At 41.6% G+C, this 21,339-nt stretch overlaps 2 protein-coding genes and 1 pseudogene across 5 annotated transcripts in view; 1 reads left to right on the plus strand and 2 right to left on the minus strand.

Moving 5' to 3' along the window:
* LOC103245147 (uncharacterized) lies at nucleotides 1-5,591 on the minus strand (annotated as a pseudogene).
* Nucleotides 1-10,356, plus strand: part of REEP5 (receptor accessory protein 5) — a 44,929-nt gene extending 34,573 nt beyond the window's left edge. Inside the window, exon 5 of the mRNA XM_008014150.3 lies at nucleotides 7,982-10,356. Within this exon, the coding sequence (XP_008012341.1) occupies nucleotides 7,982-8,031 (50 nt within the window). The 3' untranslated portion in view covers nucleotides 8,032-10,356. The remainder of the gene's footprint in view (nucleotides 1-7,981) is intronic.
* SRP19 (signal recognition particle 19) overlaps nucleotides 1-21,339 on the minus strand; it is a 38,865-nt gene that overhangs the window by 14,806 nt on the left and 2,720 nt on the right. The window contains exons 3-5 of one of the 4 annotated variants that reach the window (XM_073010764.1): nucleotides 20,835-20,906; nucleotides 20,631-20,742; nucleotides 13,197-13,318 (exon numbers count right to left, since the gene is read on the minus strand). In XM_073010764.1, coding sequence (XP_072866865.1) covers nucleotides 13,197-13,318; nucleotides 20,631-20,742; nucleotides 20,835-20,872 — 272 coding nt within the window. In that variant the 5' untranslated portion in view covers nucleotides 20,873-20,906. The other 3 variants (XM_073010765.1, XM_073010766.1, XM_073010767.1) reach the window with 3 other exon arrangements.

Genomic DNA, 21,339 nt, shown 5'->3' on the forward strand with positions numbered 1-21,339 from the left:
CTCAGGAACAATATGGCCCCACATGTGAGAGGAGGTGTGACACACTGGGCTCAAATAACAGGCTTCCTGGCCTTCTTGTCTTACCAGCACCCCTCAGCCAAATGCCACCATTACTCTGGGATTTCTTTACAAAGTCTTTGCCTATTGAGAACACTTACAGTTCTCAGCTTTTCCCAAGACTCTTCCTCCATGCCACATTTAATGTAGCATTGAGTCAGAACATTAGGAAAAATGACTTTCCATGGTAGGCAGTGATTTTAGAGAATCACCTATATTGATATGCAAGTACATCTCTTCTAATTGTTTAATTTGTTTGCATTATACTTCTTAATTATATAGGTAGTTTTAAATAAATGGAGAAAGCACCTTTCAAAAGCTATACTAGCAGGGAACAATTCCATCAAGCATTTACACAGTCAATTTCTATAATTTTACAAAAAATTCTTGATCTTTACTTGAACTGTACATGAGGGGAAAAGAGCCCTCTCAGGTAGGTGTTCTCTCCACTTGCAGAAGCAAACTAAAGTACCTAAAACTAGAGGCAAGCCTGGGATGCCAAAAAGGGGGAGGAGAAATGATAAATAGCCATTCATGAATTCCATGTCTACTCTAAGACACGTCTCTAATCACCCTCACATAATAAATATTTAGGGCAAACTACCACTCTTTAGAAAAAGTACAACCTCAAAAGCTGTAGTTCTGAATTATAGTAACATATCAAATACCTTGGACTGCTGCATGCCAAAAGACAATACTTGGGGTTCTCTATGACATTTGAACAGATAAATATGTTAAGGGAATTCTCTAGGACTGTAGACTCTCTAGCCTTTGGAATGAAGCACAGGCAGGCTTCTCTGCTATCCTCCAGGCAGTGTAATAGTCAAGGAAAAGGGCAACAGTATTAGATCACCCCTTAGACACTAACCAGCTGGGGAAAGAGTTCATTGGCCAGTCTCCTCCTTAGAATAGTTTGCACCAAGTGGAGAGGCCATGTTGCTGAAGGGGAAAGGGGAGCCCTCATACCCACAGTCACTGTAAACATCCAGTAGACAGGAAGATGGCTTCGGGCAGTGGCTGGATGAAAGTATATTGGAGACACCCTGGTCTGGAATGAAGTCATCTTCCACAAAGTCTTCCTTCACTGAGACCACGAATTCCGGGTGATCTTTCTCTGGGAGGCTGAGAGGTGCTTCCTTGATTTTCACTACCACATTAGCTTGACTCTCTGTCTCAGACTATGGGCTTGGCATATATGTAGTCAAAATTAATTAGTTCATTAATAGCTTCAAGCTTGGCTGATAATGTCCCCACTGACAGAGAAAGGGAAGCTGGTTAGGAATTGGGTCCTTCTGAGTAGACCTCTGGGAGCTGCTCCAGGCTGGCAGACTCTGGGGAAGGACATTTGAAGAACACTACTGGGGGTAAGTTGTCCAGAATGCCCAACAGGATATCATACTGGGAAGGTAGTTGATGTTTACTTTCAACCCCACCACAACTAACTTCTACCCTCATCTGCCTAGTTAGGGATGTCAAGCATCAAATAGATGGAATTAACTTGGCTTTCGCCGCCTCTTCAGTAACCAGGGCCTCCATCCCCAAGTGCTGCCTTCACTCACGGTTCTCAACTATGAGTCCATGCATTTTCTCTTGTAAAAGCTGATTGTCTAGCAAAAGTTTTTGGTTCTGTTCTAAATCTACCACTTGCTGTTTCAGGTCACTCATTTGAGCTTGCCTTCTGTCTCTGGCAGTTTGAGCTGCTAACCCTGTTTTTCAATGTCCTCCTCAGCACCTTCTCCTTGGGGTTCCCCACCCCCACACAGCACTCAGCATCTCCTGGCTGGCTGCTCTCTGGGCCGGCACCATGAACAGCAGGGCCTAGCTGGCCAGGGCTGTAGCAGCAGGGTGACCAGACAGAAGTAGTACTTTGGAGGCCCTGACGGCCAGCCTAATTCAGTTCAGGTTGATCGGTTCAGTATGCTGTTCAATTTTTGTTATGGGTACAAAAGAATGTCCACTCTCAGCTCTGATTAATTCACTCAATAAATATTTATTTATTGAGGTGTTTAATATGTGCCAAGCATGTTCATAACACTGGCAGTGAACCAGCAAACCAGAGACCATACTCCTTGAATTAATGAAGCTTACAGTCTAGTTGAGAGATAGGCAGTAAAATTGAAAATTAGATGGTATATTTAGCAGATAATATAGGGAAAAAATAAGTAGAAAGATGGGGGGGCCAAGGACTGGAGGGATGCTTATTATTTTAAATAGAGACATTTAGGAAATCTATACCAGAAGGCTCTACTGAATCAGACTCGATAGCAGTAAAGGAATCAGGAACAGTGACTCAGCCTATAATCCCAACACTTTGGGAGGCCAAGGTAGGAGGATCACTTGAGGCCAGGAGTTTGAGACCAGCTTGTTTGTGACGGGGTCTCCTATGGAGACCCGCTCTCTACAAAAGTTAAAAAATTAGCCGGACATTGTGACGCAAGCCTGTAGTCCCAGCTACTCAGGAGGTTGAAGTAGGAGGATCACTTCAGCCCACGTCAAGGCTGCAAGTGAGCTGTGCCACTCTAGCCTGGGTAACAAAGCAAAACCCTGTCCCCCTAAAAAAAATAAAAAGAGAGAGAGAAAAAATGGTAAAGGAAAGAACCATGGGGAATCATACTCCAGAATGAGCTGCATATGCAGAAGTCCTGAGGTGGGAGCAACGGAAGAAGTGATCTAGAGAGGTGCAGGAGACGAGGTGGGACAGGTTGCGGGTGATAGGCCATTGTAAAGGTTTTGGCTTCGACTCTGTGTGAGATGTGGAGGTATTTGGGAATTTTAACCAGAGGAGCAAAATGATCTGTCCTGTGTTGTAACAAGATGCCTGTGGCCACTGTATTAGGAACAGACTGAAGGGGGGTAAGGGAGGAAATTGGGAGAATAGTTAAAAGGTTTTTGCAGTGATCTGACTGGAGATGACGATGGTGGTTTGGTTCTTTGTGTAGCAGTAGGAGGTAAGAAGTATCAGATTCGTGATATATTTCAAAGGTAGAAGTAATGGGATTTGCTTATGGATTGGGCATGGGTCAGAAGGGTTAAGGGCAAGGACAAGCTTTTTAGCCTTAACAAATGGAAGGATAAAATTGCCACTGAGCTGGAGATGACTGGGTAGAATAGGTTTTGTTGGGGTGGGAGGTTGTGGTGGGTCGGGGGGATATGGAATTCAGTCCTGGACATTTGTTTGAGGTATCTGTTAGATACCTACAAGGATCAAACAGCTAGTTGGATACAGGTGTCAAGAGTTCAAGAAACAGGTCTGGACTGGGGACATAAATTTGGGGGCCACAAGCTTATACATATTAAACATGAGACTGGATGAGATCACGAAAGTAGTGTAGTTAGGAAAGAGGAGGTCCAAAGACTTAACGCTGGGGAGTCTAAGGTTTAGAGACTGGAGAGATGAGAAGCAACCAGCAAAGCAGACTGATAAGGAGTGGCCAGTTGAGGTAGCAAGAAAACCATAAGTGTGTGGTATCCTTGGGTCCAACAACAGAAAGTGTTTCAAAGAGAAGTGATCTATCATGTTACATGCTGTCAACAGGTCAAGTAAGATAAGGACTGAGAAATGAGCAGATTTAGCAATGAGGAAGGTACTAGTGATTTTGGTAACACAGATTTTGTGGAGTGGTATCAAACTCCTGATTGCAATGGATTTGAGAGAATGAGAGAAAAGGGATGAGAGAACATAGATCTTTCTTTTGAGAAATTTCCTGCAAAGGGGAGCAGAAGAATGGGACTATAACTGGAAGAAGGAATTAGGGTCCTGAAATTTTAAAAGTTTTTTTCTTAAGGTAGAGAAACAAAGCCTGTTTGAAAATGAATGGGAATAATTCAACAGAGCAAAAAATGATGACAGGAGTGAGAGGGTGAATTGCTGGAACTCTGTCCTTGACCAGGGAAGGATCCAGTATACAGTAGAGGGACTGGTCAGAAGAGCTGGAAGTTTATGATAACAGCAGGGAAATCAGGGTTTATGGTATGCTGTGAGCACATGGGACTATGGGAGCCTACAGAAGTGACTTTCTAATTGTTTCAAATATCCCAGTAAGGTAGGAAGAAAGAAGGCCAATTGAGAGAGGATGGGGAAGGAGACAGTGGAAAGAGAATGTATGAAATAGTTGGGAAGGAGAGGGACTGCTCAACTCTTTCTGTAAAGGGCCAGATAACAAAATTTTTTTTTTTGAGATGGAGTCTCGCTCTGTCGCCCAGGCTGGTGTGTAGTGGCCGGATCTCAGCTCACTGCAAGCTCCGCCTCCCGGGTTTACACCATTCTCCTGCCTCAGCCTCCCAAGTAGCTGGGACTACAGACGCCAGCCACCTCACCCGGCTAGTTCTTTGTATTTTTTAGTAGAGACGGGGTTTCACCGGATAACAGATGTTTTCATGGCTATCAGGTCTCTGTTGCAGCTACTCTCCTCTGCCATTGTAGTGTGAAAGCAGCCATGGACACTACATAAGCGAGTGTAGCTGCCGTGTGTCGGCCCCTCTAGGACAGTCGGAGAGTAAATGGACTGGAACAATGTCCTGTGACTGCCAGGCAGTGTTAAAGGCATGCTTGAGATTTGTGTTCATGAATTTATAGTGAAACCAGTTCTTGTTTATGTTTTTCTCCAGCCATACTCAGCTACATGGGTACAGCTGCAGAGTAGGTGGACAGTTGTGTCAAGGTTGTGATTTCCAGCAACTATGAAGTGAGAGTGGGACTGTGGAGTGGTTAATGCTTGACAATGAAATTTAACCTGAGTAAGGTGGAAGAACTCTGAATCAGGATAATAGCAGGAATACTCTAATCATTTACAATGAGCAAAAAAAGGGGGATGGGGAGCACACTACAAAGAAAAAAGTGCACTACAAAGATGATGGTGGGTGAGTGGGATGCTTAATACAAGATTATGTAGGGACTGCAGCATTGGTACTAACAGATATCCTGGGAGTCAGTGCCATATGTAGGGTGGAATATAAGGGTTATTGGAGGGGAGGAATTAAGAGGTCAGGATATTAGAAGATCACATATGTCTACATGGATATTAAAATCATCAATAATTAAAATAGGAGTAGTAGGTCAGGTGCAGTGGTCACACCTGTAATCCCAGCACTTTGAGAGGCCAAGGTGGGTGGATTGCTTGAGCTCAGGAGTTTGAGACCAGCCTGAGCAACATGGTGAAACCCAATCTCTACAAAAAAAAAAAAAACAAAACACAAAAATTAGCCAGATGTGGTGATGCGTACCAGTGTCCCAGCTACTCAGGAGGCTGAGGTGGGAGGATCACCTGAGCCTGGGAGGTCGAGGCTGCAGTGAGCTGAGATGGCATCACCGCACTCCAGCCTGGGTGACAGAGTGAGACCCTGTCTCTAAATAAATAAATAAATAAATAACAGGAGTAGTGTTAGAAAGGAACATTAAGTTAGGAGCTAAAATAAGACAGAGTAGCCCAAGAGTCAGGGATGACAGGGAAAAGGAAGGCTACTTGATAATATAATCTGATGACGAGATTCTGAAAGTGGCAATGAAGAACAAAAACAATACCTACCAGATCCATTTGTACTAGGGTCATGGGAGGAAAGAGACAGCCACCACTTGAGAAAGCAATGTCCTCAGGGCACAGCCAGCTTTCTCTAAGAGCAAGAAGGTAAAGGAAACATTTGGAGGAATGAGTGAGGATATAGATTTTGCTGATGATGGGTCTTGAGTTCCAGAGGGACTCAAGGGTTTTAGAAATTGGAGAAAGGTTTTTGTTGTTTTTTTTTTTAGAGCTCTGTGGTAGTTAGACATGGGAGTTGTGAGGTAGACTGACCATGGGGAAGTAAAATCCCAAGAGAGTTCTCCAGCAGCACTGATGCCCCAGACGTGGTATGTTCCCCATTTCTCCCTCACATACCTCTCTTCTCTGGACTCCTATTTTTGGGTATACAAATCCAGTCTACTTCAATATGTTTTAGGTATTTTCTAACTTGTAGCCTTAACAACCTCCCACTTTAGGATTGCCAGCTTTCTTTTTTTTTGAACAGTCTCACTCAGTTGCCCGGGCTGGAGTGCAGTGGCATGATCTCAGCTCACTGCAGCCTCCACCTTCCAGGTTCAAGGGATTCTCCTGCCTCAGCCTCCCAAGTAGCGGCAATTACAGGCGTGGGCCACCACACCCAGCTGATATTTGTATTTTTAGTAGAGACACGGTTATGCCATGTTGGTCAGGCTGGTTTCAAACTCCTGGCCTCAACTGATCCACCCACTTCAGCCTCTCAAAGTGCTGGATTACAGTTGTGAGCCACCAAGCCCAGCCAGGATTGCCAGCTTCTTTTTAAGAGCTTTCTTTTCTTCTCCCCTCCCTTAGCCTAATCAGCAACCTGTGGTGATGTCATTTCTGTCTACTTCACCCACATTTCTTAGCCTCTTGGTTCTCTTAGATATCAATACTTAAAATCCAATCTTACTTTGGTATGATACATTCCTAAATAGGGGCATGAGAATTAAAATAAGTTAGGAGGAATTTACATGCTGACACATTTTAGACTTTCTCAAAGCTTTTGGATTAACTAGGAATTTTTTTACAAAGGGTTAGTTAAGGGAAGGACTAGTTTCTCCTTTGCTGTGAACTTGGTTCGGTAATTTTAATTGAGCAAAGGGAGAGCAGCTGTCAGGCAGCTGGTGGACAAGAAGGGACTCCCTGGCTCTCATCACTAAGACTCTGGGCTCCATCAAGAACAGCTGCAGATTATAAAATCTCATAGGGGGCCCTGGAGGCTTCCAGACAACCCCTTTCCCCTCCATCTCACACACTGCACTGGTTCTTACAGCACATTTCCAGCCACTTGGTAATTAGAAAGTGGAAGGCTTGGTCTCCTGCAGACGTAAGAAAATATATTTTTCTTTTTTTTTCTCTAGAGATGGGCTCTCACTGTGTTTTGGCCAGGGTGATCTCAAACTCCTGGCTTCAAGGAATACTCCTACCTCAGCCTCTCAAAGTTCTGGGATTATAGATGTGAGCCACCACATCTGGACAGAATATTTTCTTGATGAATGTAGTGTCTTGTCACCAACTCAAAGACTTAGAGCAAACTCTTCTCATAGGAGAGAATGGTGGCACAGTAAGAGTATAAATACAGATTTTAAAAACAATTTAGTATAACAACAATTTATATAGCATTCATGTTGCATTAGGTATTTTAACTAGAGATGGGCTTTTAAATTTTTTCTTAAATAGAGGTGAGGGGTGGGGGTCTCACCATTCATATTGGCCAGGCTGGTCTCAAATTCCTGGCCTCAAGTGATCTTCCCACTTCAGCCTTCCAAAGTGCTGGGATTACAGGCATGAGTCATTATGCCTGGCTGAGATTTAAAGTATACGGAAACACATAGGTTATATGGAAATACTATGTATGCCATTCTATTTCAGGGCTTGAGCACTCACAGATTTTGGTATCTGTAGGGTTCCTGGAACTAATCTCCTCTCCCCTCTTCCCACCCCTCCCAAACACATGTATCAAGGGATGACTATATTTCTAGTGCTAGGAATGAGGACTTCTGTGATTTGTCACCATGGGATAAATATGATGACCTAGTTGTCATCAGATTGATAATATATTGATAAGTGAAATCTTACAGGCAAGCACACAGATACAAACTAGAATTTGAATACTACCCTTAAGGAATCTCTGCTTCTTTTAATGCTTAAAGGAGAACAGAGGGCAAACAGTTTAGGTGACAAGGGGCTAGGCTAGATGACCGTCAAGTATTTTGCTCAAGTATTTAGGATTTGTGCTCTAAGAGGTACCCTCTCCATTTCCTGGAAACCCCCTTAGCCCAGACCACAAACCCCAACATGATCGCACCTGAACATGAGTCATCCAAATTTTGTTATCTAGTAGCTACATTAGGCACAAAGCTTGCATTCCAAAGAGTTTTGATATATATTTCTTTCCCTCCTAACAGCCAAGAAAGCCACCGTGAATTTACTGGGTGAAGAAAAGAAGAGCACCTAAACCAGACTGGATGGAAAATTCCTGCCCTCTCTGTACCTTCCTACTAGAGCTTGATGTTACATTAGGGACCGTGGTATAATTATTTTAATAATGTTGCCTTGAAAACATTTTTGATAAAGATTGGAATGTGTTGTAAGTTTCTTTGCTTACTTTTACTGTCTATATACATAGGGAGCATTTTAAACTTAATGCAGTGGGCAGTGTCCGAATTTTTGGAAAATGTATTTTGCCTCTGGGTAGGAAAAGGTGTATGTTACTATCCTGCAGGAAATATAAACTTAAAATAAAATTATATACCCCACAGGCTGTGTACTTTACTGGGCTCTCCCTGCATGCATTTTCTCTGTAGTTACACTTAGGATAATCTTAATGGTTCTACTTCATGTAATGTAAAATTTTATATAATTCTGAAATGTTTTTTATGTATTTGTGCACATGTACATATGGGAATGTTACTCTCTGACTACAACATGCATCATGCTCATGGAGAGGGAGGAGGGGAAGGTTGTATGTGCCATTTGTAACTTCTGTACAGTAAGACCACCTGCCAAAAGCTGGAGGAACCATTGTGCTGGTGTGGTCTACTAAATAATACTTTAGGAAATATGTGATTAATATGCAAATGAACAAAGTGAGAAATGAAATCGAATGGAGATTGGCCTGGTTGTTTCCCTAGTACATGGCATATGAATACCAGGATAGCTTTGTAAAGCAGTTACTCTAGAGATAAATCGGGAAATTTACACACACACATCAGTAACCTATAACTGTCAGTTCCCTGAAGAACTAGTAATACTGTCTTATTTACTTATAAACTTTACATATTTGTCTATTGTCAAGATGCTACAATGGAAACCATTTCTGGTTTTATCTTCAAAGCGGAGAAACATGTTGATTTAGTCTTCTTTCCCAATCTTCTTTTTTAAACAAGTTTAAGGAACTTCTGAAGATTTGTCCACCTCTGATTACATGTATGTTCTTGTTTATATCATTAGCAACAACATGCTAATGACGACACCTAGCTCTTAGAGCAATTCTGGGAGAATGAAAGGAAGTATAACCCATAATCTGCTTGGCAATAGTTAAGTCAATCTATCTTCAGTTTTTCTCTGGCCTTTAAGGTCAAACACAAGAGGCTTCCCTAGTTTACAAGTCAGAGTCACTTGTAGTCCATTTAAATGCCTTCATCCATATTCTTTGTGTTGATAAACTGCACATGACTACATAGTAAGTACAGAACAATAAAGTTGAAATGGATGTCTCCATTGATCTGCCAAATCGTTAGAGCAATTTGTCTGGACTAGAAAATCTGAGTTTTAAACCATACTGTTAAGAGTCCTTTTGAATTAAACTAGACTAAAACAAGTGTATAACTAAACTAACAAGATTAAATATCCAGCCAGTACAGTATTTTCTAAGGCAAGTAAAGATGATTAGCTCACCTTGAGATAACAGGTAAGATCATAACGATATCTCATGATGTAAAAAATATTAAAGATACCAATACTAAGGGACAGTATCACTCTAATATAATATGGATCAGAGCATTTATTTTGGGGATGCAAACTGGTGATTACTGGCATTTTATTAAACTTAAAACTTTGTAGAAAGCAAACAAAATTGTTCTTGCGAGAAAAATCACTTTTAGATTAAAAAACATTTTTTTATGTACCTAGGAGTATTTAAATCCTTTTCCCATAAATAAAAGTACAATTTTCTTGGTGGCAGAATGAAAATTAGCAACTTCTAGCATATAGACTATATAATCAGATTGAAAGCATATAGAATATATTATCAGACAAGATGAGGGAGTATAAAAGTTACTATTGCTCAATAATGACTTACAGGCTAAAATTAGTTTAAAAATACTATATTCTGAATGCAATTTTTTTGTTCCCTTGAGACCACAATTTAACTGTTGTTGGCAGTCTAAGTGTAAATGTTAACAGCAGGAGAAGTTATGAATTGAGCAGTTCTGTCACATGATTTCCCAAATGAAACACTGCCTTGGCTAGAGTTTGAAAAAACTAATTGAGCCTGTGTCTGGCTAGAAAACGAGTTTATATGAATGTGAATAGTGTTTCAAAGGTATGTAGTTACAGAATTCCTACCAAACAGCTTAAATTCTTCAAGAAAGAATTCCTGCAGCAGTTATTCCCTTACCTGAAGGCTTCAATCATTTGGATTAACAACTGCTACTCTGGGGAAGAGTCTTCTACCCACAGGTGAAGAAAATGAGCACACCCTTCACACTGTTATCACCTACCCTTAAGATGTGATACACTGAATGGAAATACATGTAAATAAAATTCACTTCTCATTTAACTGTTATATTTCATTTTATTTTGTGGGGCTTTCTTCCTAACCTAGAATTATTTATGCAAAGTTTTAAAATACAGATAAATGAGCCATAAACACTGTTCTTTATTAACTCGATTCCTCACATGGCTTGTAGTTTTCTCCTGGTGGTTCTTGCCTACCAGAGGAAAAGACCTGCCCTAAAGAAAACATACCAACTCAAAAAGTTTCTACCAATAATTAGCACTACATTTAAAGGAAACTGAATCCACGGTTTTTTTTTTTTTTTTTTTCACCTGTGTATTGCGTTACACACAAAGAAGTCTCCTATGACTTAAGATAGTGTATTGCAGGCATCTTAATGTAGTAAACTTTGAGACGGAGTCTTGCTCTTTCACCCAGGCTGGAGTGCAGTGGTGTGATCTCAGCTCACTGCAAGCTCTGCCTCCCAGGTTCACGCCATTCTCCTGCCTCAGCCTCCCGAGCAGCTGGGACTACAGGTGCCCGCCACCACGCCCAGCTAATTTTTTGTATTTTTTAGTAGAGACGGGGTTTCACCGTGTTAGCCAGGATGGTCTTGATCTCCTGACCTCGTGATCCGCCCGCCTCGGCCTCCCAAAGTGCTGGGATTACAGGCGTGAGCCACCGCGCCTGGCCTTGATGTAGTAAACTTTTTACATGTGCCTCCAAATTATGCTGTACTTGTTTTCAGAAGAGATCAAGAAAAAGAGTACTTGAGAATTCTGATAAAAATACCCACTTCTGGCCTATTGGACCTGCAATCCTGGCACTTTGGGAGGCCGAGGTGGGTGGACTGCTTGAGTGCATGAGTTCAAGACTAGCCTGGGCCACATGGTGAGACCCTATCTCTACAAAAAATATGAAAAAATTAGCGGGGGCGGGGGGTGGAGCGTGCCCATAGTCCCAGCTACTCAGGAGGCTGAGGTGGGAGGACTTGAGCCCGGAGGTCAAGGCTGCAGTGAGCCAAGATGGTGCCAGTGCATTCCAGCCTGGGTGACAGGGCTAGACCCTGTCTCAAAAAACAAAAAAACAAAAAAACAAAACCTACTTCTGAAGGTGTGCGTTGGTCCACAGGGTCTCCAACATCTGCTTTTTGATGTCTGCATGTCTAGAATTATGGTGTTTAGAATAACACATGTACAATTCAGATCTTTACCCATCAAATATTACAGTTCTATATAGCATGGCTGGAAAGTAAACATATTTGAGAATGACATTAAAAGTTTTCCTGGCTCACTGCTAGAACACTAACTCTCAAAATCTTACAACATACACACTTAGGAGTTTCCTTGGTTAGATCGATGCTTCCCAAAAACTTTGGTGTGGGCCAGGCGCGGTGGCTCACGCCTGTAATCCTAGCACTTTGGGAGGCCAAGGTGGGTGGCTCAACTGAAGTCAGGAGTTCGAGACCAGCCTGGCCAACATGGTGAAACCCTGTCTCTACTAAATACAAAAAATTAGCTGGGTGTGGTGGTGCATTCCTGTAATCCCAGCTACTTGGGAGGCTGAGGCAGGAGAATGGCTTGAACCCGGGAGACAGAGGTTGCAGTGAGCCAAGATCACACCATTTGCACCCTAGCCTGGGAAGCAAGAACGAAACTCCATTTCAAAAAAAAAAAAAAATTGGTGTGCATCAGAACTGATGGAGGATGGGGATGGAGAGGAGTGTTGTTAAAACAGATTACTGTCCTCTAAGATTCTCATTCAGGAAGTCGGGGGTGGGGCTGAAAGTTTTGCATTTTTAAACAGCCCAGGCAATGTGGGTCCAGGAACTGCACTTTGAGATAAAACCACTGGGTTAGGTAAATGCTATCTTTATATCTTAATACACAGAGGTTTCCAGACCTGGCTGAACATTGGAATCATCTGAGGACCTTTTCAAAAATGATCTCTGCCTCCTCTAACAAAGTGCTGATTTAATTAGTCTACTATGGTAACCAGGTGCCAGTATGCTTTAACAACTCTGTAGGTGATCCTAGTATGGAGCCAGGGTTGAGAACCACTGGTAGAGACTAGTAATGAGGGCAAGACTCTTCCTTTGTTGGCCAGGCTGGTCTCAAACTCCTGGGCTCAAGAGATCTACCTGCCTTGGCCTCCCAAAGTGCTGGGATTACAAGCACGAGCCACCATATCCAGCCACTCTGAACTTTTGTGGTTTTTCTGTTTTTTTGAGACAGGGACTCACTCTGTCATCCAGGCTGGAGTGCAGTGGCATGATCACAACTCTCTGCAGCCTCAATCTCCTGGGCTCAAGCGATTCTCCCGCCTCAGCTTCCAGAGTAGCTAGAACTACAGGTATGTGCCACCAGGCCCATCTAATTTTTTATTTTTTTTGTAGAGAGGGAGCCTTCCTATGTTGCCCAGGCTGGTCTTGAAGTCCTGGGCTCAAGTGGTCTTCTTGCCTCAGTCTCCCAAAGTGCTGAGATTACAGGTGTGAGCCACAGCACCCGGGGCAGATCTCAACTTATAATCAGCCTTTTGGTCCTTCTATCTTAAACACCAGCAACCAAAACAAAGCTACTTAACATGATAGGGATCAAAATAAAAATAGAAGGAAAGAAAAGGAACTTGGAAACAAGAAGACTATAAATCTCACCTTCTGAGAAATAAATTACATCCATGAACTGAGAATAGAATGCAAGAAAAAGGAAACATGCAAATTACAAGAGCTTAAAGAAGTTAAAAAGAAGGCCGGGCACGGTGGCCCACACCTGTAATCTCAGCACTTTGGGAGACCAAAGCAGGCGGATCACCTGAGGTTGGGAGCTTGAGACCTGCCTAACCAACATGGAGAAACCCTGTCTCTACTAAAAATACAAAAATTAGCCAGGCATGGTGGTGCATACCTGTTATCCCAGCTACTCGGGAGGCTGAGGCAGGAGAATCGCTTGAACCCAGGAGGCAGAGGTTGTGGTGAACTGAGACTGGGCCACTGCACTCCAACCTGGGTGATAGTGTGAAACTCCACCTCAAAAAAAAAGAAAGAAAGAAAGAATCATTTGGGGATCTCATTGAACACATCTGAATTCTGGGCTGGGGCCAGAGATACTGCATTTTTCACAATCTTTCACCAGAGGCCAGTACTGCTGGTCCTTAAACCACACTTTTAGTAGCAAGTGTACTACATGACTGAGCTGTGAACAGAATGTATAATAATGGAAACTCTGAATAGTGGTTAAATTATGAAATATATCGGTAGACGGTAGACTGGGAAGACAGGAAGACAGGAACTATGCAAGCATATGGTAGAGAAAGAAAACTAAATCCTCTTCTTCTACAGATGGAAGTTAATGCCTAAAACAGAAACACACTATTAAAACTAGCTGGCTTTTTAAAATTATATATAATTTTGATAACAGATTCCTTAAGTGAGTACAGGATGTGAACACAGTTCATAAATACAAAAAGCACTTCAACATCTACATTAAGATTCCCTTTTTCAGCTAGGTGTGGTGGCATGCACCTCTAGTCCCAGCCACTTGAGAGGCTTGCTTCAGCCCAGGAGTATGAGAACAGCCTGGGTGAAATCGTGCAGTGGCACGATTTCAGCTCACTGCAACCTCCATTTCCCAGGGTTCAAGTGATTCTCCTGCCTCAGCCTCCTGAGTAGTTGGGATTACAGGTGCCTGCCACTGCATCCGGCTAATTTATGTAGTTTTTAGTAAAAATGGGGTTTCACCATGTTGGCCAGGCTGGTCTTGACCTACTGACCTCGTGATACACCACGCCTGGCGAATTTCTATTCATTTTTTAAGTTACCCAGTCTGTGGTGTTCTGTTACAGCAACATAAAACACTAAGATTTCAGAATTATTGCTGTAACAATATATTGCCGTTTCTTCACATTACTGCAATTGGTGCAATCAGTGAACTTTTTTTTTTTTTTGCCAGTTGTTAAGTGAAAACTGTAATCTTTTTAAAACAGACAAAAAAAATTTTTTTTGAATCAGGTCTCTTTTTCTCACCCAGGCTAAAGTGCAGTGGCACAATCACAGCTCAGTGCAGTCTCAACCTCCCAGCCTCAAGTGATCCTCCCACCTCAGCCTCCTGAGTATAAAAGTTTGTAATTAAAAAAAATTTTTTCAGAGGCCAGGTGTGGTGTGGCTCATGCCTGTAATCTCAGCACTTTGGGAGGCCAAGGCGAGCAGATCATGTGCAGTCAGGAGTTCGACACCAGCCTGGCAAACATGGTGAAACCCTGTCTCTACTAAAAATACAAAATTAGCCAGGCATGGTGGTGATGCTTGAAATTGGGTGGCAAAGATTGCAGTGAGCTGAGATCACACCACTGCACACCAGCCTGGGCAATGTGTATTTGGCTCATGATTAGGAGCTGGGAAATCCAAGAGCATGGCACAGTATATGGCAAGGGTCTTTGATGCTGCGTGATCCCATGGTGGAAGGTGAGAGGACAAAGAGGGTGTGCTCAGGAGAGCAAAAGAAAAATTTGGCTGAACTCCATTTTATAACAAACCCACTCCTGAGATAGTAACATTAATCCATTCCTGAGGGCAGAGCCCCCATGGCCCAATCACCTCCCAAAGGTTCCACCTCTCAATAACATCACAATGGCAATTAAATTTCAACATGCATTTTGGAGGGGACATTCAAAATATAGCACTGACAATCCTTATTGCCCCCAAACTAAACCACTTCCAGATTTCAACCATCTTTCTGTGACAAACCTTTTAAGTTGGCTACCACAGTATACTTTCTTTTTTTTGAGATAGGGTCCAGCTCTGCTGAGGTGAGTGGAATAGCATGATCACAGCTCACTGCAGCCTCACCTCCAGAGCTCAAACAATCCTCCCACCTCAGCCTCCCAAGTAGCTAAGACTATAGACAAGTACCACCATGCCCAGCTAATTCTTTTATTTTTTGTAAAGACAGAGTCTCACTATGGTGCCCAGGTTGGTCTCAAATTCCTGGACTCCAGTGATCCTCCTGCCTCAGCCTCCCAAGGTGCCAGGATTACAGGTGTGAGCCACTGTACCTGGCCTAGTATGTGTTCTCAACTACTTTCTTCCTTAGCTGCCTTGGCTGTCAGGACTGAAAAAGCTATGTAGTCACCCCTCATCTGTGGTTTCACTTCTGTTGTTTCAGTTACCTTGGTCCCAAAACAGGTGAGTACAGCACAGTATTTTGAGAGAGACTGACAATTTCCACATACCTTTTATTATAGTATATTGTTATAATTGTTCTAATTTTATTGTTAATCTGTTACTGTGTCCAATTTATAAACTTTATCACAGGTATGTATTAACCCATTCTCACGCTGCTATGAAGAAATATCCAAAACTGGGCAATTTTTAAAGGAAACAGGTTTAATTGACTCACGGTTCCGCACTGCTGGGGAAGCCTCAGGAAACTTACAAACATGGCAGAAGGCAAAGGAGAAGCAGACACCTTCACAGGGCGGCAAGATGGAGTGACTGCAAGCAGGGGAAATGCCAGGCACTTACAAAACCAACAGATCTTATAAGACTCATTATCTCAAGAACAGCACAGGGGAAATTGCCCCCATGATCCAAGTATCTCCACCTAGTCCCACCCTTAACACATAGGGATTTGGGGATTATAATTCAAGATGAGATTTTGGGTGGGGCCGCAGGTAACCATATCAGGTATATATGAATAGGCAAAAACATAGTATATATATGGTTCAGTACTATCTGCTGTTTCAGGGATCCACTCAGAGTCTTAGAATGCATCCCCCAAGGATAAGGAGGACTGCTGTGTTCACTTTCTCAGCCTCCTTTGCAGCTAGAGATGGACGTGTCACAGTTCTCAACAGCGAAACTAAGTGAAAGCCTGCTGGGAGGAATTCTGAGAAATCTCATGCCTATGGTCTCAGCTACTTGGGAGGCTGAGGTGGGAGAACTACTTGCCAAAAGTGGCTGGCACAGTTACCTTTACTTCCTGCCTTGCACTCACGTAAATACTAGCCCTTTTACAAGCAGGAACAACAATCATAAAGGTGTTAAAAATATGTCATGAACAGTAGAGCGGAAAAATACAAAAAAGGCATCACTGAGAGCTAAACCAACAACCACAGCAACCTCACTTGGATTTAACATATGAGACAAAAATCTCCTGCTTAAGTCCCTCATTGTTTTGTTACACAGCAAACACATTCCCTTGTGTTGCACAGCCAAACGCACCCACTTTCTCAAAGAAGGCTGCTCTGAATTATGTTTCATACATACTCCCCTCTCCCCAGGATTTATTTGTAAGTCAAATATGTAAACTCTTATACTATTATGTTCACTATAAAACAGAAATTGTTAAGAATTAAAAAAAAAAAAAGGTCAACAGGCCAGCTGGCTCATGCCTGTAATCCCAGCACTTTGGAGGCCGAGGCAGGCAGATCAACTGAGGTCAGGAGTTCAAGACCAGCCTGACCAACACAGAGAAACCCCTTCTCTACGAAAAATACAAAAGTAGCTGGGCGTGGTGGCACATGCCTGTAATCCCAGCTACTAGGGAGGCTGAGGCAGAAGAATCACTTGAACCTGAACCTGGGATGCGGAGGTTGTCGTCAGCTGAGATTGCGCCACTGCACTCCAGCCTGGGCAACAAGAGTGAAACTCTGTCTCAAAAAAAAAAAAAAAAAAAAAAAAACTTAAAGAAAATGGAATTTACTGAAAATAAGAGGTAGCTTGCAGAATTCAAGAGCCAAACCAGGCCTCAGAAAGAACAGCAATCAGGATAGCTCAAAATCACTACTTTCAGAAACTGCTCTGAAATAAATTCAGAAGCACCAATCCAATTTAGTTTCTTGAAGGAAAGTGTACCTCAAGGTGCTGAAGTACAGTTAATTTTAGAACTCCCATGAAAATCATGTTCTTAAACCTACAAAATAAGCAAATTTAAAGCTTAAAATCCAGGACTTTCCATGTCAAAACAAGAATTGAACGATTTGATTACAGTAACAGATTAAAATATGATCTACAGACTGGCTTTTTACAGACTCCCCTGTTCCCCACCCACAAGAGGACCTACCACTTTCTTCTAGTTTTAGACTCACACTATGGAAACTTTCACTACATATTTTATTCTTAATTACCTCTCCTCTCCTAGCATTCATTCATAAGCAAAAGTTGCAAAAGTCAGTTTCAAATTTTATTTCATTAACTTAAAAGGTGGACAAAATGTTTATTTTAAATCGAATTGAAATTTATCTGAAACAAGTAACTCATTTCAAGTAACTTATTGTACAGTCCTTTGTCCATTTAAAAATATTCTTTCTTCCAAAAAAACTGCATTGAAAGACAAAAAAATTCTTTTATATGGCATAAAAGCGAGATGCAAACTTCTGATGTAAATTTGTCACTGTCAACTCCGATGATAAAGATGCGAGGCACAAGCGTTCACAGTTCAGTTAAATGATGCAAACAAAAAGCTTCTGTTTCCCTCTGATATAAATCAGAAGTCTCCATTCATGTCTCTTACAGTAGTACCACATACTTGATGCTGATACTAGGTTACTTCTTTTTCTTTCCTTTCCCTTTTTTACTTCCCTCTCCTTGTTGAAGACTTTGGTCAGCACCTCCTGCTTTTTGTGTCCTTGTTTTTAGTTTAGGTATCATTTCTGCTGCATACAACATTACTGACTTACCTAGGAACCAGAAGTTAGGCTTAGTGTATAATCTGAGAAATAAGACATAAAAGGTCATCAACTTGAATATCACAAAGTGTAAGAAACTATCACATCAAGAAAATGGAAAATATTTTTTTTAAAAAAATGAAAAATCAAATGACTGAAGACACTGACTAGCTCAAGCTGGGGGAAATGTACTGAGAGTGAGAATAATGCTGAAAATATTTAAATGAATCAAATCAAAAGGCAAACATAAGTATGAAAAAAAAATTTTGGTTTTGGTCCTAGCAATTAGCCTGAAGATCTAAGGAGTATCCAAATACACCTCAGGTAGGAAACAGAGTCAGAATATCATTGTCTCTTAAGACGCTGAAACACAGGGTTTTCTCAGACTTACAACAAAAAACAGTATCATCAAGTCACAAGAGATCCGACGGGTAAGATCAGATGATCTACACTTACATGCATTCCTGCTCTGCATACCGACAACCAGCTGCCTTCACCCAAAACAGACTAAGCTCCTCAGCTCTGCTTTCTTTTCACTATTTTACTTGGGTCTTACTGGAAATAGGAAGTGACATGTTCTCACCACAATTTCTACCCCTATTTTATCTACTAGTTAATTACAAGTTTTTGTTTGTTTTTGTTTTTTTGAGATATAATATAGGAAAATGTTAAGGAGGAGAAAAAACGTATCAGAATATACTATCACTCCTTAGTCACAACCTGAAGCATCTAGCAATACCTACCAATCCTGATGAGTTTTAGTATATTAAAAAAATCTATTTTAGGCTGAGCCCAGTGTATTATGTCTGTCATCTCGGCTCTTTGGGAGGCTGAGGCAGGAGGATCACTTGTGTCCACGAGTTTGAGACTGGCTTAGGAAACATAGCAAAACCCCATCTCTAGAAAAAATAAAAAATCATGCGTCTGTATTCTCAGCTACCTGGGAGGCTGAGGTGCGAGGGTTGCTTGAGCCCAAGAGGTCAAGACTGCAGTGTGTTAGCTGGGCGTGGTGGCTCATGCCAACACTTTGGGAGGCCGAGGTGGGCAGATCACCTGAGGTCAGGAGTTCGAGACCAGCTTGACCAAGATAGAGAAACTCCATCTCTACTAAAAATAAAAAATTAGCCGGGTATGGTGGCTCATGCCTGTAATCCCAGCTACTTGGGAGGCTGAGGCCGAAGAATCACTTGAACCTGGGAGGCAGAGGTTGCGGTGAGCCAAGATCACACCATTGCACTGTAGCCTGGGCAACAAGAGCGAAACTCTGTCTCAAAAAAAAAAAAGAAAAAGACTGCAGTGTGCCATAATCGTGCCACTGCACTCAACCTGTATGACAGAGTGAGCCCTTGTCTTTAAAAATAAAAGTTCAAACATGCTGGCTGGGCATGGTGGCTAATGCCTGTAATCTCAGCATTTTGGGATCTCCTCAAGATGGGAAGATTGCTTGAGGCCAGGAGTTTGAAATTAGACTGGGCAACATAGTGAGACTCTTGTCTCTCTATTTTTAAAAAATCAGGCCGGGTGCAGTGGCTCATGCCTGTAATCCCAGCACTCCGGGAGGCCAAGGTGGGCAGATCACAAGGTCAAGATATCGAGATCATCCTGGCCAACATGGTGAAACCCCGTCTCTACCCAAAATACAAAAGTTAGCTGGGTGTGGTGGCACATGCCTGTAGTCCCAGCTACTCGGGAGGCTGAGGCAGGAGAATCACTTGAACCAGGGAGTCGGGGGTTCCAGTAAGCCAAGATCATACCACTGCACTCCAGCCAGAGCGAGACTGTCTCAAAAACAAACAAAAAAACAAACAAAAAAATCAAACAAGTTGTCAGTTTGTCTGACAGTTTCACTCTTTTCAAGTAAATTTAATGGGAGAGTTCAACTAAACTGAGGGGATTATTAAAATTAAAGAAAAATTTAATAGCTCTGTTTTAAAAAATTAAAATTCTCAGAGATGAAAATTCAGAAAAATAAACATGTAAACAAAAACTTATCTTCCTAATACTCAGAACTAACATTCTGTTATATTGATGTGTTTGATTACTGTTTTTCATGAAATAAAACACTAGAGATGACGCAACAATCTTCTATGACCATCAATCCGTGTTTCTACTCTCTATCCTGCTCACCATTAGGTGACTACTGTCTTAAGAGTGTTTCCTTACAGAGCATTTCAAAAAAATACCAATAAGCAACAATACATATGCATCTATCAATAAATAGTAATATTTTGTATTTAAATTTACCTAAGTGGTACCATATTATGCATATCTCTTGCTTTTTTCAGTCAATATTGCTTTTTAGATTTATTAATGATAGAATAATTAGATATTAACAGACCTCAAGGACCTCTAGGATCTGAAATGGCAATCAACGTTCAACAACTTAATAATTTTATATTCTTAACCTGGGAGCAATGACAGACTTCCAGAGGTTTATAAAATGTTCACACAACAATTTTTTGGAAAAATGTTTAGTGGGTCTCATTACATTTTCAAAGAGGTCGTTCACCTCAAAGAAATTAGAACTACTGCTTCTCTCCATGAGCAGTAGTCCTGTCTTTAAATTAATCTTCAGAATGCAAACTGTGACTTTCACCTTTCAGTTTTAGAACCTTTTCTGTGTTGCATAGGAGAAACCTATCCCTGAGCCCCACTGATTCATTTAAAAAGCTTACGTGATGGGAACTGCACAAGGCAGAGGCTGCCATCTTCCTGTTTGAGCTGGACCCGGACTCTGCCTCTGTATTGGACATCACGATTCCATTCTCTAGAGTACATTTTATTTTTCTAACATAAACGAAACAAAAGAAAAACAAGGCTTAAGAAAGTTATTACATCAATTAGATGAGTATGGAAAATAGTGAAGAACCACGTCATACCTCAAGAAATACGTTAAGTCCAACTGCTGAACATACATCTTGAATCTCTGTAGCTGTAGGATTTTCAACAGCCTGAACAGTTAAAAACATAAACACTAAATATATTTGCTTTAAGTGGACACTGCCATAATGTTGGGTAAATAATTTCAAATACTATAATCAAACAAGTACCAAAACCCTAGGTTTCCTTTTTCATTAAGTACAGATGCTTCCACTGTAATTTTAAAAATTCCTAGGAATAACACTAATGCATACGTGTGTGCCCATCTCCCCTCCAACAGAACATAAACTTCTGAGGGCACGGGCTTTGTTTTGTTAACCAGTGTATTCCCCAGCACCTAGCATGGTACTCTGAATATAGTAGGTGCTCAATGATTACTGACTGCTTAAACAATTACACATACAAACACTTTAGAAAACTGCTAGTATCTACTAAAGCTGAATATATGCATTGTTTATGGCCCTGCAATTCCATTCCCAGATGCGTTCTACAAAATAAGTTCAC

Source organism: Chlorocebus sabaeus, chromosome 23, assembly GCF_047675955.1.
Source record: "Chlorocebus sabaeus isolate Y175 chromosome 23, mChlSab1.0.hap1, whole genome shotgun sequence".
Taxonomy (NCBI): Eukaryota; Metazoa; Chordata; class Mammalia; order Primates; family Cercopithecidae; genus Chlorocebus; species Chlorocebus sabaeus.